The sequence below is a fragment of the Ictidomys tridecemlineatus genome, chromosome 3, assembly GCF_052094955.1.
Source record: "Ictidomys tridecemlineatus isolate mIctTri1 chromosome 3, mIctTri1.hap1, whole genome shotgun sequence".
Lineage (NCBI taxonomy): Eukaryota > Metazoa > Chordata > Mammalia > Rodentia > Sciuridae > Ictidomys > Ictidomys tridecemlineatus.
The window spans coordinates 215,579,706-215,598,006 of NC_135479.1; the positions used below are offsets into that span (position 1 = coordinate 215,579,706).

Below are 18,301 nucleotides of genomic sequence, written 5' to 3' on the forward strand. Positions count from 1 at the left end.
AGGTGATGCTCAGAATCAGGGGACTCTCATGACCACCCTGGCTGCACAGTGGACTCGGGAGGGGGCTGGGCAGAGCACGGCGCAACAGCAGGACAGCAGCTGTGTTGGGCAGCGTCCTGCAGTGGGCATTGGCCTCTCTGGCCTCAGGCCCCTTGAGAGAGGCTTCTTCCCAGGGTCCCTTGTCCTGCACCCAGACGGCCTGCAGCCGTGTTTCCAACAGGAAACTCTAGTGCCCAGCTGGATCGACTGGCAGCGGCCACTGTCACCATGCACTGTCGCCTACCCACAGAGTCCTGTGGTTCCCAGGGCAGCGGGGGGCAAGAGTCAGCCCAGGTCACACTGGAATGCAGGCTGGAGGCCAAGGCCTTGCCCAAGTCATGGTGGCCACCTGGTACCTCCAGGAAGGGAGCCCTTCTGTCCACCTGCTTCCACAGAGCCAAAGAAGGGACCCCACAGGCACCTGGGGTGGCTGCGTGGTGGGTGGCCTGCGCTTCACAGCACTGCCCTGTGCAGGAGGCCGCTCTCGCCCCTGGGGTCCTGCTGGGGAGTCGCGATGGATGGTGCTGTGCTGAGTTCCAGTGACACAGGGCGGCAGCTTCCTGAGCTCAGTGCTCAGAGACCTGCTGCGGGAGACGCCAGGGCAGAGGACTGGGCCCCTGGGCCAGCCTGCCTCCCCTGCCCCGCCCCTGCTGGCCCGGCTCCCTGCCCACCCTCCATCTGGATGTGGGACCCATCTCCTGCTAGGTCCAGTCCATGAGCAGCGAGCACCCGCTGGGCCTCCCAGTTGGCCTCCCCTGAGCCTCTGGGTTGGCCTCCTTGGAGCCAAGCAGGCTCCTCACTCCCTGCAGGTCCTGGAGCCCTCTCTGCTCCGCCTCCAAGGGCAGCCAGCCCTGGCCACCATGATGCTCCCGGACAGGCAGGTGCCCACGTGCGCACGTGAGCGAGGGTGCACAGGTGTGCCCACGGGCACTTCCTCGTGGCCACCAGTCCTGAGCCTGGAGCTGGTGTTCTTACCCCGAGGTGGAGGCAGCTGCATTGCCAGAGCCCGGGGTTCCAGGCGGGCCTGGTGGACTTTGTGAGACTCACCCTAACACACAGGAGACCCCGAGCAAGGCTGTGCCTCAAGGGAGCAGGGGGGTGGGGTGGGGGGAGGGCGGGCGCCCTGCCATGTGGCCTCAGGGTGCTGCAGGCCTGTCAGGGCCAGCTGCTGTCCTGGGTGCAGCCCCGAGGTTGGTTTCCCAGGCCTGGCTCTGCCCAGGTATTCAGTGCTGAGCACATGGACGCAGGGGCCAGCTGTCAGTGGCCCCAGGAGAGCTGTCTGAGCACCCAGAGCCCTCTGGACGGAGGTGGGGCTGGAGGGGCACACTTGACATGAGTCCAGGGCCCCTCAAGCTGGCCCAGAGTCCCCTGTGCCTACGTGCCCAGGAAGGGCCTCTGGGGTTTCTGTTCTGAGATTTCCCAGAGACAGTAGGAGGCGTAAAATCACATTAGCGCAGTGGGTTTTCAAGGGAAGAGACTTCTCTGGGCACTTCCTAGACACCCCCGAGCGTCATGGGGATTAATTTTGGGAACAGGCCTTGCTGAGACAGATGTTTGCATATGGTGCCCCGCCTCGAGAGGGACAGAGCGGTCAGCTGTTTGAAACTGGGTTCTGATCTCAAACAAGCAGCCCTGCCCTTTGGACGCCATCGATTGACGACTACCCTGCAGCACGGCTCCTGACCCAGGGCCTGGGGAGGGTGGCGGTGACCTCTAGCACATGTGACCTCTAGCACATGGCCTGCACAGATGGGCAAGGGGGACTCAGGCGGAGGGCACCAGTGGTGGGCAGAGCACCAGGGGTGTAGCACGAGTGTGCACGGACCCGTGTGGTTACATGTGAGCAGGTGGGTGGGCTGCCAGGGTGCTCTTGTGGTCACATCTGAGCCTGTGTCTGAGTGTGTGAGCGTGTGGGCGTGACTACCTGTGAGCATGTGTGTGAGCGTGTGGGCGTGACTACCCCGTGAGCGTGTGTGTGAGCGTGTGTGCGTGACTACCCCATGAGCGTGTGTGTGAGCGTGTGTGCGTGACTACCCTGTGAGCGTGTGAGCGCACACGTGTGCATGCTGCCTGGTGCTGCTCTGGCTCTGCCGCCTCCTGGCCTCTGTGCCTCTGTCTCCTCATCTGCAGAAAGGCCATGCAGGGCTCTGCAGGGTGCCGGCCAGCTGGTGTGAACAGTGCCCAGCACGGCGGGCCTGGCAGTGGCCTCTCCTCCTCCTGGGCTTCTCCTGGTGCATGCCTGCCACGTCCTGCTTGCTGGCCAGTGGACAGCAGCCTGTCTCTGTCTTCTCTGGAATGCCCTGGTCTCATTCCCAGGCCTGACGGAGCCCAGGCTTCAGCCCAGGAGCCAGGGCAGGCCACCCCTCGCCATGCTGCCCTCTGTCCTGACTTGGACGGGGGCTCGGGCACTGGGTCCCTCTCTCTCTGGGGCGTCACTCTCTGAGGGTGCGGCCCAGGCACTGAGGACCCAGAGGGGACCTGAGCACCGCCTGGCATGGTGACCAGCAGGGAAGTGACGGTTGGAGGGCGGGTCGTCACATCTTGGGTGCAGGGTCAGCCTGCTCCAGGAGGAAATGGGTGCACAGGTGTGGGCTCACCTGAGCCCCGAATCTGTACTGCCAGGGTCCCAGGAGCAGTCCCAGCACCCCAGGTCCGTGCCCTCGGCCCCCTGCCCCTGGCTCCGTCTGGGGGGTTCACCTGCCCCAGCCGCAGAGTGAGGCAGCGTGACCGTTGGGCCAGGGGAGGTCGGGCAGCGAGAGTGAGTAGGGAGGAGAGGCCTCTGCACCGGCTGGTCCCTGGCTTCGTTCCTACAGAGGTTCCCATCGGTGACGCAGGACTTCAGGGACGTGCCAGCACCTCCAGCTGCTGGATCATCTCAGCTGGTCTTGGGTTCTCAGACTTATTATTTAAACCTCAAAGTGAGCAACTGCTGGTTTCCTTGCAAAGGGCCGGGGTGGGTGGGCTTCTGGGGAAGCACCTTTGGCACTTAGAGGGTCCCTGTGCCGCGTCCTCTGTGCTCAGAGCTGCTGATATCACAGACACGCGGGCGAGGCACTGAGGGAGCTGGTCCCAGTGGGCTGTGCCCCTCCTCTCGGGGATCTGTTCCCACCAGCACCCAGGGCCGGGGGGCCTGGCCTCCTGCTCTGCCTGGCCCCGTCTGGAAGGGCTGCATGTCACGGAGGAGGCTGGTCGGGGGGAAGAGCACCACACTGGCAGAATCTCAGCCCCAGCCCCTCCTTCGAAACATCCACCCCAGCTGCTGCTTTCTGGCCACTCTGTGGTGTCCCTGAAGTACTGAGTCTTCCCTGGATCGAGGAGGGGGGCACTTCTGGGAGCCGGTGAGGCCGTTGCACCCTGTGGGTGCTGTCTACCCACTGCTGCAGCCTTGGGCGGATATGGGCTCACCTGGGCTGACATGATCCTCATGGCTCACCTGGGCTGACGTGGGCTGATGTGGGCTCACCTGGGCTGACATGATCCTCATGGCTCACCTGGGCTGACGTGGGCTGATGTGGGCTCACCTGGGCTGATGTGGGCTCACCTGGGCTGACGTGGGCTGATGTGGGCTCACCTGGGCTGACATGATCCTCATGGCTCACCTGGGCTGACGTGGGCTGATGTGGGCTCACCTGGGCTGATGTGGGCTGATGTGGGCTCACCTGGGCTGACATGATCCTCATGGCTCACCTGGGCTGATGTGGGCTGATGTGGGCTCACCTGGGCTGATGTGGGCTGATGTGGGCTCACCTGGGCTGACATGATCCTCATGGCTCACCTGGGCTGATGTGGGCTGATGTGGGCTCACCTGGGCTGATGTGGGCTCACCTGGGCTGATGTGGGCTGATGTGGGCTCACCTGGGCTGACATGATCCTCATGGCTCACCTGGGCTGATGTGGGCTGATGTGGGCTCACCTGGGCTGACGTGGGCGGATGTGGGCTCACCTGGGCTGACATGATCCTCATGGCTCACCTGGGCTCACGCGGGCTCACCTGGGCACTTTTGGCCCACACCATGAACAGGCTGGTTCTGCTCCTGGAGGTGGAGCCGGACAGAGGAGGGGCCTGCAGAATGGTGCTGGCCTAACACAGCTCAGCTCCTGACCCTCCTGGGCTGCTTCGTCCCTGGGGCCCTCAGTTTCCTCATTTTAAGGTGACGCAGCCTAGCCTGCCTCGAGTCTGGCTTTACCAAAGGCCGTGCTGTCAGGGGGCCAGGTGTCGGGCTGGTCCACCCCTCCCCGACAGCCTCCTGCTGCTGCAGGGCCGGTGGCCCAGGCAGTAGGCAATGGACATCAGCACAGAGGGTGGGTCCTGGGTGGGCCATTCGGGTCTTCTCCATGGAGTGGGCAGGCAGGACTGGCCCTGCCACATGGGGAGAGTGACCCGAGCATCGCTGCCTGAGCCACAGAGCCTTCTGCACCCCTGGCGGAGACGCGGCCAGCACGTGCAGCACCCCTAGGCCTCGGGTGTCAGGGGATGCCACCTGAGGCTGGGGGAAGGAAGCCAGGGCAGGACTCCATGTGGCCGCAGACTGTGGGCCTGGAGAGCTCCCTTGCTGGACCAGGGGCAGTGCCCCAGGACTGGCCCCACCCAGAACGCTGTCCTGAGGGCTGCCCGGTGGCCATATGGAGCTGAGATGGTGGGGGCCAGGGCCTCAGGGCCACCAGCTGAGGCAGCTCTGGGCTGGCATGTAGGCTGTGGTCAGTACCTGCCCACCTGCCCATCTCAGGGGACTCCAGGGATTGAGGCATCCCACAGGCTCCTGGACAGTGCCGTGCCTGTGTACCGGGGCCCTGCTGGCTGTCGATGGTCCCTTGGATCCCAACAAACCCCTAATGTCCCCTGGCCGTCACAGTGATCCCCACTGATGCTGCATTAGTGTGGACACGCCTGCGGGAACTGAGTGCCCAGGAGCGCCCTGGGGTGGGGGAGAAGGGGCTGCTTTCCCCTGGGTGGGGAGGGGACTTCCGATGCAGGGTTATGAAGCAGGAAAGCAGTGTCCGCCCAGCCTGCAGGGAGGTGGAGGGGCCTGGGGTGGGTGGAGGTCCAGGCCATGGCCTCAGGGGCCACCCCGTCCCCGGCCTCCAGGCTTTGCCCCTGGGAGGCAGCAGTTGCCACAGAGAGGAATTGCAGCAAGTTGAACGGTTTTCAAGTTCCGAGTCTACCACCAAGCCAGGCTGGGGGCCCGGATTTCTGGGTGTGCTTTGCTGCAGGGTGAGGGGGACAGCGGCTGCTCAGTGTCCCCAGGGGCGGGGAGTCCTGGCCCGAGGCCCCCACACCCACACACTCCCCAGGCAAAGACTGGAGCAAGTTGGGAATTCTGCTGGGCGTCTTCAGAATGTCCCTCTGTCCTGCTTCTGAGGAAAGGAAGGGGTTAAGGTGAATCCAAGGGCACAGGTCACCTGGACTCGCTGGTTGGGGCCTTTTTGTCCTATGGGAGTGAAGTGTGGAAGAAGGGAAGTGTGGAGAGGGTGGGGAGGCGGAAGGGCGGGCCGGCTGGCTCCTCCTCCCGGTGGCAGAAGGCGCCCCTGCTCCTGCAGGCGCTCACAGCCCTGATGGCCCCGGACCCCAGCAGACGCCTTGGCCGGCTGCTGCTGCTGCTCACCTGCTGCCTTGTGCCCTCCTGGGCCGACCTGCTGACCCTGGACTGGCTGTGGTCCACCGACCTCGCCGACTCCAGAGACACCCTGGTCTCCCAGCCCCAGGGCAGCCTGCCCGTGCAGCCCGCAGCGGCCCCCGCCACGCACGTGGCCCCCCAGGATGACCCCGCGGAGCAGAGGACGGCCCCTGCCAGCCCCAGGCCACCCTTGGAGAATCCGAAGGCCGCCCCAAGCAGGGCTCCCGGCGCTCCCATCAGTGCCGCTGCCCCCGCCGCTCCAGCTGCAAGCCCCGACACGCGGGAGGAGAACGTCGCGGGAGTGGGAGCCAAGATCCTGAGCATAGCCCAGGGCATCCAGAGCATCGTCCAGCTGTGGAACGAGGCCACCCCTACCCAGAGCTCTGCTGGATCCGCCTCGGCCCCCACGGACCCTCTGACCCTGGCGGGGCCCTCCGGCCCGCCCGAGGAGAGCGGGACCACTCTCGGGCCTCACAGAGGAGCTCCGGGCTCTCTGGGCACCTGGACGGCCGAGTCTGGCACTCTGGCTGTGCCCACCCAGTCGCCTCCCCTGGACAGGCTCCAGGCACCACTGAGGGGGCCCTCAGTGCCACGGGAGTCCCCAGGTAGAGCTTCTCCCTCCTCCGCGCTGGGCAGGGGCCCTCCCTGGGGAAGCCAGATGCCCCCAGGGAGGCCCCGGCCTCTGGATGGGAAAGGACACTTGCCTGCAGCAGCTGGCCCCAGCCAGCCCCACGGACGCCCTGCGTTTGGCTCTCCTCTCCTGCTTCCCCTGGTGACGGGTCCTCCTGATGGGCGCAGTGCCCTCCCTGCTCTTTCCGCACACCCTGTGGCCCAGCTGTCCCCTGCAGCCGTGGCAGCTTTCACGGGGAACCGTGGTGCTGGGGTTTCCCACGTGGCTGATTCTGCGGGGCCGGGTCTCGCTAATAACTCTGCACTGCTGGGGGCTGGCCCTCCGACTCCCACTGGCCGCTGCCTGCCCCTGCCGCCCACCCTGCCCGTCTGCGGCCACCTGGGCCTAGAGCGCTCCTGGCTGCCCAACCATCTCCACCATGAGAGCGGCGAGGAGATGCAGGCCGCGGCGCGGGCGTGGGGGGGCCTCCTCCAAACACGCTGCCACCCCTTCCTCACCTGGTTCTTCTGCCTGCTGCTGGCCCCGCCCTGTGGCCAGGGCCCCCCGCCCGCCCTGCCGCCCTGCCGCCAGTTCTGTGAGGCTCTGCAGGATGCGTGCTGGAGCCGCCTGGATGGGGGCCGGCTGCCGGTCGCCTGTGCCTTGCTCCCTGCCCAGGAGGACGGGCACTGTGTGTTCATTGGGCCAGCTGCAGGTAACTGGCCGGCCTCTGGACTCCCCACTCTCCTTTGAGCCTTGCGGGGGGTGCCCACAACGTGGGCGCCCATTAGCAGCAGCTGGGAGGTGGGAGGGTGGGGCATGGTGCCCTGAGCAGAGGTCCAGGGTCTGGGCAGGGCCAGGGGTGGCTGTCACCACAGGGGCCCTGTTGCGGTGCGTTGGGGTGTCATCAGGGCGAGTGTCCCCCACATTTCAGTGTGTTCAGTTCTCACCGTGGTCTGAGGTGGCCCTGGGAGACAGGTGTGGAGCAGTGACCCGACTTGACCCAGGGAGCAGAACTCCTACCAGTTTGGGGGGTTCTGTCCTTGCTCCTGGGGGCTCAGCCAGCTCTGCTGAGTGGGCTGCAGGGATGGACTTGGCAGGTCTGGGCCACACCGGGGCCCACTGAGGCCCGGCCTGCTGTGCACACTGGGCGGTCACTCAGCCCAGCCTGTCTAGCTTCCAAGCCAGCAGCCTGCCTGTCTTGGTGGCAGTGTGCCCACCCATAAGGCCCGTCACTCACGGCCTGCCACTGCTGCTGGCTGAGCAGGGCAGAGGCGAGGCCGAGGAAGGAACAGCAGGCTCTCCGACCACCCCCGGCACAGGGCAGTCACGGCAGGCCCCAGCCGCTGGCCCCTCCCAGTCCCAGCTCCTCAGCGGCAGTTGGTGCCCGGTGACCTTGGCCACTGTACAGAGCGTGGGTGTTCTGTCCTCTCCATGGGGAAGCAGGCTTGACCCTCGTTCCTGGCCTTTGGAACTGGGCAGCCAGGCTGGACCTGAGCTGGGTGTCTGAGGTCGGGGTTTGTGTGGATGCCCACTGCTGGCTCCATGGGGGACGAGCTTGAGTGCCTCCCGGCATTCTCAGGGCCCAGTTTGCTCAGAGAGGCCCCTGTGGACGCCAGGCAGGTCTGGGGTGCACCGAGGGCCACAGGCCAGGCAGTGCCAGATGCCGACAATGGACAGTGCCCAAGCCCAGGAGAGAAGCACAGGAGGGGCAGGACTGCCGGGGACAGGCAGGCAGTGGAGGTGGCTCTGGGGCCCCGTGGCTCCTGCCTGGTGGCTGTGAATGAGGGGGGTGGCTGATGTGGAGGGGTGGGGTGCGGGGCCTGCTCAGGGGGGCCTGGTGTGCAGAAGCCAGGGGCCTTCTCTGCATTAGGGACCAAGCAGGGCCACTCCAGGGTCAGCCTAGACTTTATCAGAGGGCAGCTGGAGCCACAGTAGTGGCCATGTCCCTGAGCCCCCCACGTGCAGCCAGCTCCGGCTGCGGCCCCCACAGGCCACAGCTGGCTGAGCTGCCTGGCTCTGAGCCCCAGCTGTGCTGGTCAGGGTGGGCCCCAGGGAGGCGTCTGGCAGCAGGGCTTGGCCTGTGGGAAGGAGCCCATCCAGGCCCGAAGAGACGGTGGGGTGGGGTGGGGTGGGCGCTGCCAAGGGCAGGGGAAGGGCCTGGCCCACCTGTTCCCATCTGTTTTGCCCCAAAAGCCGTGGGCAAGCCCTGCTCCTGCCTGGTGTTAGTGAAGACCCCCGTCTCCTCTGGCGGGGGTCAGTCCTTGCAACATGGCCGGGGCCGGCTCAGGCCATCCTCATCACAGCCTCTCACTGCTGTAAGCTGGTCAGTCTGGACATCTGGACATACTGGCTGTGTCCCCAGACAGGTACTGGGGGACCCTTCCAACCCCATAATTGGCCCACAGCTCCTCAGGCCAGAGGTGGGTGGCAGTGTCACTATTCCAGGACCCCTTCACAGGCCTGGCTGGCTGGGGAGGTCCTCCCTGTCCTGGTCACTCACCCCCTCCCCGTCTCCTTTGCCCTGGAGTGTGCCCCCATGCCTGCTGGCCCCTGTTGGGCTGGACACTCATACTCCAGTGGGAGGTGGGTGCAGAAGCACAAGGCCATGGTGGGACAGGAAAGGATGGGTGGGGGACCCAGACAGGGACTCAGCCCCCCCACGCTGGTGCCAGGTCCCCCGGTGGTGCTGAGGTCCTGGGGGGCATGCTGGGCTCTGGTCCTGGCCTCAGGAAGTGACTGACTTGGAGCTGGCATCTGAGCTGGGGGGTTGGGGAAAGTGAGCCCCTGCAGTGGGGGGAGGCCCAGGCCTGCTGCCTCCTCCCAGGGCCTGTCTAGAGCCAGCAGGGCCTCCCGTTCCTCCTCACTCGCTGCTGCCTTCCCCACACCTGGGCCTGAGGGCCATGACCTGTCCCAGCCTCGCAGACACCTCGCATAGACCCTCCCACCTCACCTGCACACCTGTCCTTTACACTTGGCCCTAAACCATCCTCACACCTACACACCTGGCCCTGCACACAACCCTCACACCTGCATACCTGGCCCTGCATACCACCCTCCCCTGCACACCTGGCTCTGCACACTACCCCCACCTGCACACCTGGCCCTACACATCTGGCCTTAATACCACCTTCACCTGCACACCTGGCCTTGCACACTACCCTCACACCTGCACACCTGGCCCTGCATACCACCCTCCCCTGCACACCTGGCCTTGCACACTACCCTCACACACCTGGCCCTGCATACCTGTCCTGTACACCCGGCCCTGCACATCTGGCCTTAATACCATCCTCACCTGCACACCTGGCCCTGCACACTACCCTCACACCTGCACACCTGGCCCTGCATACCACCCTCCCCTGCACACCTGGCCCTGCACACTACCCTTACCTGCACACCTGGCCCTGCATACCTGTCCTGTACACCTGGCCCTGCACATCTGGCCTTAATACCACCTTCACCTGCACACCTGGCCTTGCACACTACCCTCACCTGCACACCTGGCCCTGCATACCTGTCCTGTACACCTGGCCCTGCACATCTGGCCTTAATACCACCTTCACCTGCACACCTGGCCTTGCACACTACCCTCACCTGCACACCTGGCCCTGCATACCTGTCCTGTACACCTGGCCCTGCACATCTGGCCTTAATACCACCTTCACCTGCACACCTGGCCTTGCACACTACCCTCACCTGCACACCTGGCCCTGCATACCTGTCCTATACACCTGGCCCTGCACATCTGGCCTTAATACCACCTTCACCTGCACACCTGGCCTTGCACACTACCCTCACCTGCACACCTGGCCCTGCACATGACTCTTACACCTACATACCACCTGAGGCTCTGCACTCATGAGCCCAGCTGAGCTTTCAGCCTGTCCCCGTCTCTTCCTTAGCCCTCCCAAGAGATTTGAGGGGAGGGACTGGTGCATGGTGTGTGGGGACAGGGCAGCACCTGGCTGGGACTGGAGGAAGGGGAGGCACACTGTAGGACCCCCTGCACTGCTGGAGCTGGCAGTCAGTTCCCAACTGGGGACTCTTCAGGAGCTTGCTGTGTCTGGGAACGGAAGTGAGGCCCTGCTGGGTAGAGCCGGTTGCTGCTTTGGGACTGTCCCTCCTGCAGCTGCTGAGAGTGAGCAGTGGGCCTGCCCTGGCTCCATGGAGGCCCCTGAGCCATGAGTGTGAGTGATGGGTCCAGGGCCATGGCGCTGGGTGCTGGGCCGTGCTCCATACCTCTCCTGCTGCCTCTAAACCCCGCTGGCCTGGGAGGGAAGCCGAGGCCGGGGTAGCCGCTGGGTCCTGTAAGCTGGTGTGCTCCCTGAGCCTGAGAGGGTGGGGCGCAGGGAGATTGGCTCCCTGCGTCTGCCTGGGGCTCTTGGCACTTTGGGGGCTCCTGCTGGACACGCTGGGCTCAAGCATCTCTGGCTTCTCTCAGAAGTGCCCCATCGAGGCACCTGTGGGGCATGTGGAGGCAGGGGAGGGCCTTCGGGCCCCTGGGAGGCTCCCTGAGCTGGCCCAGGACAGCAGTCCCTGCCCCTCTGCCAGGAGCTCCCAGGCTTCTGGGCCATAGGGCGTCCACATCCAGGGCCTCTGGTTAGATGCAGATCTGAGTAAACACTGCTCTGCTTCAGGACGCTTCAGTTAGCTCAGGCTTCTGTTTAACTTGATCCAAGGAGACCACCTCCCTGGGAAATGCCTAAGTGCTCACCTCCTGCTCCTGGCAGCCTACAAATGTTTTTCGTATGATGCCGGCTGAGCTCTGCACTGATTCCCGCCCCTTCAAGATCACGAACCATGCACAGCTCATTCTGCCCGGTGTCCAGGCCCAGGCAGGACCCAGATGGTCCAGAGGGCCGGGAACCCGTGTGACTGCAGCAGGGACCCCAGGTGTGCACACCTGGCGGCATGGCCACCCGCGCCAGCTGGCTGCGCGTGCACACGCACTCCTCCGGCATCAGCGGGCACTTAGACCAGAGCTCACCTGAGCGCAGGCCAGTGTGGCTGGCTTGGGCCACAGCGCTGGGCACTGGCCTCCAGAACACGTTCTCGGGCAGCTCTCGGCCCTCAGAGGGACGGCTCCCCTTCCGCCCCTCCCAGCCGCGGCACCACCTTCACGCTGCGCAGCCAGGCTGCTGGATTCCACACGCGGCAGGTCATGCAGCGTTTTCTTCCTGTGACCTGTTTCACTTGTCTGTGGTCCTCCAGGCTCACCCGGTGGCCACAATGTGACAGTCCCTCCTTCTTAAGGACAGCTCTGTGTCCAGCACCAGAGTTCCCGTCTTCTGTCCGTCAGCCCTGGTTGGTTCTGTATCTGGCCATGAGCTGAGAGCAGCCGTCCCCTCTGCACACACCAGTCAGCTGTGTGGGTGGTCATGCTACAGGTGTGCACACCTCTGCAGATGGTTTAGGGTCCTTCCCTCGGCAGTTCTCCCCTCGCTCAGGGCTGGCATTTTGTTCTTGGTGATGTCACTGCAGATGCGTTGTGTCCTAGCCTCTGCAAGTCGCACCTCGTCCTCCTGGAGAGATGCCATTGTTTTGTGTGAACTATGACCTGCCACATGCTGAGCCCTGATAGCTCTCGAGACCTGTCACGAGACCTTAGGGTGTCCTGTATGAAGGCCCTGTCATGGGCCAGCAGGTATCCCTTCTTCCTTCCACTTGTATCTTTCGCCTTGAGTTGGGACCCTGCTGCTGGCATGGAAGTGGGAGGAGCAGGTGCTTGTCCTACCCCTGGCCTCGGGCTCCATGGCCTGCGCCCCTGAGTGAGGAGCCTGCTGCGGGTTTTCCACAGCGGCTCAGGTGGCACTGAGTGGCTTGTGTCCTCTCCTGGCTGGCCGTGGTGAAGGGTGGTGAGGGTGGGTTCTCTGCACCGTAGATGCCCTGATCCGCCCTCCCATCTGCAGATGGTCTAGCCTGCTGACCCGTCCTGGAGCTCCAGGGTGGACCTCAATGCTTACGGCAGGTGCCCCTGATGCGGTGCTGCCCACTGCAGTGTGCCAGAGCTTTCCCGCAGGCTGTAGGGATGGGGGTGTCTGTAGCTGGGCTTGGTGACAGGCAGATGCTGGCCTCCGATGGAGCTAGGAAGTGTCCTCGCTTCCTCAGTGCGTCTGGCAGAGCTTGGGAGGTGACTTGGCTTTTTCGCTGCTGCAACTAAATGATCCCAACAGAACAACTTCAGGGAGGGAGTCCGTGTGGGTCCAGGGTTCCAGAGGTGTGAGCCATGGAAGGCCGGCCGCGTTCCTCAGGGCTCGAGGGGAGGCTGAACGTCGCGGTGGGGACTGTGCCCAGGGAAGCAGCTCCCACGATGATCAGGAAACAGACTCCACTGTCCAGATACAGACACGGACCCCAAAGCCGCACCCAGTGCCCCCTCCTCCAGCCACACCCCACCTCTCCAGCCACCACCCACTCACCCCCTACCAGGACTGAGACCTTTACCACCCCCGTTTCTCCTCTGAAGCTTCTGGCTTGTCTTTTGCCTTTGGGGGACACCTCGCATCCAAACCGTGACAGGAGGGACTGGTGCTGGCCCTTCGTAGGTGTCTGGCAGGGGTGTCCGTGAGGCCAGGCCCAGGGCTTTCCTGTGCTGGGCTGCTGGGTTTCTCGGCTCCCTCTCCTAGTTGGGATCTGCTCCGTGTCTTTCTTCGTGGTGTGGCCTGGGTCCTCTCGTGTTTCTAGGGTGGATCCTTTCCCTCGCTTTCCGTTTCCAGTCGTTGGCTCGCAGTTGGTCTTGCTGCTTTCTTATATCTGCTCTTCTTACTCCTGTAGAGTCGGTAACGTCCCCATTTTGCCTTTGACCTCAGTGACTTGAGTCTTCTCTCTCCTGGGTTCCTTTAGCTGAAGATTTGTCAATCTTGTTCATCTTTCCAAAGAACCGACTCTGGTTCCATTGATTTTCTCTGCTGTTTTCCTGTTCTCTCTTTCATCTGTTTATTTGGTTTTCTGCTCTCTGTTTAGTTTTCATGAGGTTTGGGCTTAACTTTTCTGGCTCATTCTTTAGCACTTGAGTAGACTGGCCTCTGGCCTCTGCTGGTGACCCCAGGCTGCTCTCAGGCTCCGTGTCTCCGTCTTAAGGAGCTGGAGAGCAGCAGGGCCCTGGGGGGTCCATGTCTCACCCAGGGGGCAGCTCTGGGGGGTCCGTGTCTCACCCAGGGGGCAGCTCTGGGGGGTCCGTGTCTCACCCAGGGGGCAGCTCTGGGGGGTCCGTGTCTCACCCAGGGGGCAGCTCTGGGGGGTCCGTGTCTCACCCAGGGGGCAGCTCTGGGGGGTCCGTGTCTCACCCAGGGGGCAGCTCTGGGGGGTCCGTGTCTCACCCAGGGGGCAGCTCTGGGGGGTCCGTGTCCATGTCTCACCCAGGGGGCAGCTCTGGGGGGTCCGTGTCTCACCCAGGGGGCAGCTCTGGGGGGTCCGTGTCTCACCCAGGGGGCAGCTCTGGGGGGATCCGTGTCTCACCCAGGGGGCAGCTCTGGGGGGTCCATGTCTCACCCAGGGGGCAGCTCTGGGGGGTCCGAGTCTGTGTCTCACTCCGGGCCTGTCCCTGCTGCTTCCCCTTCTCGGTCCCCACACGCGTGCTGGTCCTCAGCTGACCAGCCCTGTCCTGTCGCGGTGTGACTTCGCCTCTCGTGGTGACTTCACCTGGCCTCGCGGAGGACTCGGAGGGACTGCGTCTTGGATCTTGGCCTCTGTGCTCCTCAACGCCACACTCCCTGTCCTTCTGGTCCTGGTGGACACCTCTGCTTGGCTCAGCATTCTCTTGGCATCCCCACAGCTGCCTTCCGCCCTCTGAGCCTCTTCAGAGGGGGGACTCCCGGCTGTCTGTCTTGGGGCGGGTCTCGGGGACGTTTCCCTGGAGTGGTCTCTCCTGTCTCTGTGCGCCTTGGTCTGTGTCCTTCTAGCTGGACCTCAGCTCTGATGATGGCCCCTCTGGACGCGGATCTCCCGCCCCCTGCGGTTTCTGGTTATTCCTTGGCTGGCTCCTGAGGCTCTTCTGGCCCAGGGTCAGCCCGGAGGCGTCAGCTGAAGGTCTCCTGGGGTCTTGGCCGCTGAGCTGCCTGAGCGTGTTCTCCTCGTACACTCGGGTCCTTTTCAGTCCTGGGTCTTCCATGTCAAGAGGAGAGTAACAGAAAGGGAGGGTAACAAGGACATGCAGCTCTGTGCCTCCTGAGGTCCCCAGCGTGTGGGGAAGTGGCAGGCCTGCGTGGGCCAGGGACTCCAGCACAGCTCTCCAGGCCCAGAGGCCCGCGCCTGCTGCATCCAGTCAGCGCCCCACAGCCCTCCGGGAAACCATGTTTGAGTGTTTGCCATCAAGAAATCGCGTATGGAGGCGCCGGCACCATCGGCTAGTGCTACGGCTGACCTGGGTGCCACCACGACTCACCAAGGAGGACAGGCTGCTGCGGGCACCACCATGGTCCCCAGCTTCGCCGTGCGCCTTCCTGCGTGGAAACCCGGGCCGGGGGTCAGGACGCACACGTGCTGGGGTTTCCTCCTATCTGCAGGCCTCAGCCTGGGTCCCACACCTCTCATGGCAACAGGGACGTCTTTGGGGACCATCATGCTGCCCACCGGTCTGTGTGGACGTCACATGTGGTGGCCCATGTGGGCAGGGACGCACCATTCTCACCTTGCAGGAGTGGATCGGGCCTGGTCCAGGGACGCCCGTCTCCAGGGAGACCCGTGTCTCTGGTATTTTCACCCTCGAGCTCGCGAATGCTCCAGGACAAGTCCTGGCAGCCGGCCCGCGGGGCTCGCCGGCATTGCTCCTGTCACCGAGCTAGGGAACATGGTGTGGCCTCTTTGGGTCCTTGGGCAGCCCTGCCCAGATGGAGCTGCCCTCAGGAGCATCCTCATGTCCCTGGGCCTTCATCAGAAGCACCAGCCGGGCAGTACCGGGCGTGGCCGAGGTTGCTGGGCGGGCGAGCTCTGAGGATCACAGCGGCGTCTCCACCCGGTGGCAGGGGCAGGCACGTCCCTCAGGTGGTTTGGGCCCTCTGGTCACAGTGTGGGTCCTCGCTGCTGCTCAGGATGCCTGTTCCTGGAGTCTTTCTTTCGACGTGGCGGTTGGGTTCCCTGCCCACCCGGCCTTCCCTCTGTAATCGCCACCGTGTGACAAAGTGCAGGTGCAGGTCTGTGAACCCTGCCGAGCTCAGCAAGTGCCCCTGCTCCTGAGGCTGTCACTTGGTGTTTGACAGGAAAGGGGCCGGGAGGGGCCTGAGGGCCTGTCATCACCCACAGGGTCTTGATCACTTTGGCATCGGGGCGCCATCGCGGGGTGCACAGTCGTGGCACTGGCCGGTCAGACGTGCAGGTTGACTGAGCAGTGGGCGGTGTTAGAAGTCGGGCAGCACAGAGCTAGGTTCCCCGCCCCCTCCTCTTTGCTCTGCTCCTGGACTCTCGCGGTCTCCGAGTGTGCCGTCCCTGGAGCGCTGCTGCCCCGCGCCTCTCCATGGCTGGCGACTTGAACTCGTCCCGTCCTCCCCTCTATGACTTCTCCAGGCTCAGCTCTTCTCCTGCCTGTTCTGGACTGGCCGTCACTTCTAGGTTCCAGGGGACTTGAAATGAGTGTCTTCAAGTTGAGGGTGCTGTGGGCCTCCTGAACCCCTGAGCCTGGGGCTTCTGCCCCTGCTGGAGCTGGACCAGGAGGGCAGGGGGCCTCTGGGAGTCCTCAGGGTGAGCCCCTCCTCTGGGAGTCCCAGTGCAGCTTTCAAGAGCTGCAGCTCAGGTCTGGACCATTGTGGATTGGACGGTCCTGGGTGGGATGGTCCTGGGCTGGGTCGGCCCTGTGTGGAGGTGCTGGTTAGGTGTTGCTCGTGGGTTCTGGGCTGTGCGGTCATGCGCTAGTGACCCTGAGGCAGCAACACTGGAGACGCCGCGGTCTCCTGATGGCCACTGGTGTATAGACTTCTCAGCAGGCCCCCAGGAGCTGGAAGGGAAGGGGTGGTCAGAGTCCCTCTGGTTCGAGGGGAGCGTGCATTTCACAGCCGGTTGTTGAGCTCCACAGTAGCTGCTTTGCTTTGCAGCTGGGTGCCTCAGAGCTCCTGCCCCCCTGTGTTTAGAAGTCGTCTGATCAATTCTGCACCCACCTGGTGGGGCTGGTGCCCAGACTCAGCACAGGAACAGGCAGGAGAGGGACCTGGCTCTGCTGGTCTTGGGGAGCTGGTGAGAGCAGGTCAGGGCCGACTGCAGCCCTTCAGAGTGGGTGCAGCTGTGTGGTCAGGGGCTGTGGAGTCCCAAGGTCACATCCCTAGGAAGCCAGGCAGGTGAGCTGCTTCTGGGGGCAGCTGGGGACCTGGTGCCAGTGCAGGGTGTGACAGGGTCTGCTCATTCTTGGGGCCTGTCCCCTGTAGGGATGTGGAGCACCTGAGCCTGCCTCGCGGGGTCTCACTAGCAGGAGGCTTCCCGACCTCGGGTCGGGATGGACGCTGCTCTTGGTCAGGATCCTAGTTCGGGGAGGGAGTGAGGGCCTCGTCCCTAGAGATGTTCAGGTGGCAGCAGAACCCCTGGACGGGGGTGGGTTCCCTTCTTCCAGGACCTCTGACTTGTGTGCTGGTTTGGGGGACATGGCTGGATGCAGGTCCTGTCCCCAGTGACCCTGACCAGGCCCTGTCCTGGTCGTGAAGGCCCCCAGGAGCTGGAAGGGTTCCTGACTCCGGACCTGAGACACAGGGTCCGGTACTGCTGGTCCATGATTCTGGAAGGTGGCGCTTCGGCCCAGGAGGTGGGCTGGCTGCAGTCCTGGCTGCCCCCGGGTGCCAAGCCCCTTCCCCAGAGCCAGGCCCTGGCTGCCTATCCATGGGGCCTGTGGGGATGAGGCGGACTGGGACTGTCCTGGGGCTCAGGGACTGTGTGAAGCACTGGGCATCCAGACCCCCGCTACTCGCCGTGGCCGACAGTCTTCCCCCAGGCCAGTCCCGAGTTCGGGATCTACCAGAGGAGGCCAAGCTAGAAGGCCCAGTCCTCCTGAGGGCCGCCTCCTGCCTGGGAAGGCTTCCTCTGCTCTCAGGGCACGGCCTGGGCATCTGGAGGAGGCTGGCTTTGGTCCAGGTCAGCGGGCCAGCCTGAGTGTGGGCGGCAGGGCCTTCTCCGCCCGCTAGGGAATGGGTCCGGTGAACTCGCTGCCTGGCATTCGAGGGGCCTCCCACAGAACCCTCAGGAATTTCGAGGAGAGGAAATGGGAGACTCTGGACAGAGCCAGTTGTGTGTCCCTGGGGTCCCTGTGCTGCAGTGTGACCCTGCTGCTGCCTCTGGCACCTTGGCACACTGGGGGACACCCTGCTGCTGGAGCAGGGCCTGGGGCGCCATCCCCAGCACTTTGCTGGTGGGTTCCTGACTCCGGACCTGAGACACAGGGTCCGGTACTGCTGGTCCAGGGACTGTCCTCACAGCTGCAGGGCATCTCCCGGGGCCCAGGCTGGCCTGGCAGGTCAGGCTGCCCACGTGGCCTGGGAGGAGGTCCGTGAGCACAGGCTACGGTCCGTCTTCTGTGCTGGGTGTGTTCCTTCTGACCCAGGCCCTCCGTGGGTCAGGGTGGACGTTATCCCCCTCTGCTCTTCCTTGGCACCGCCTCAGCCTGGCCCCACGGCAGGGGCTGGCCCCCACGGCTCACTCAGGACTCCGCACACCAGTGACCCTTCCCCAAAGGCCTCTTGCCCATGAGCCTGTCTGCTGCCCCAGGTCCCTCGTCTGTGACTGTTGCCTTCTGGGGAGCCAACCCTGACCACACGTTGGCCAGGGCCAGGGTCTCTAGAGAAGAGACAAGGCCCCGGGCCAGACCACAGCCCGGTGTCCAGCCTCTGCCTGGCACGGTGGGTGTTCTGGTCCATGGAGGGTCAGGGTCTCCTGAGTCCCTCCTGTTTCCAGCAGTGACCAATTCCCCTGGGTACGAGGTGTGTCTGCTGCTCCCAGCTCCTGATACCCCAGCCCCTGGGACCTCAGCCTCGGGGAATCAGTGCAGGCCCAGGAGCCATCGTGGACAGGACGGCCGTGACCTCCTGTAGGAAGGGGTGTCTGTGGCTGCGTCCCCAGCCTGGGC

At 64.3% G+C, this 18,301-nt stretch overlaps 1 protein-coding gene across 5 annotated transcripts in view; it reads left to right on the forward strand.

The window, feature by feature from the left end:
- Window positions 1-18,301, forward strand: part of Col18a1 (collagen type XVIII alpha 1 chain) — a 92,628-nt gene that overhangs the window by 33,864 nt on the left and 40,463 nt on the right. Inside the window, exon 1 of one of the 5 annotated variants that reach the window (XM_040287137.2) lies at window positions 5,554-6,976. The exons of 2 other annotated variants lie outside the window; for them this stretch is intronic. In XM_040287137.2, the coding sequence (XP_040143071.2) occupies window positions 5,593-6,976 (1,384 nt within the window). In that variant the 5' untranslated portion in view covers window positions 5,554-5,592. Of the gene's footprint in view, window positions 1-5,553; window positions 6,977-18,301 lie in introns of those variants that run through there. 2 more of the 5 variants (XM_040287136.2, XM_040287138.2) reach the window with 2 other exon arrangements.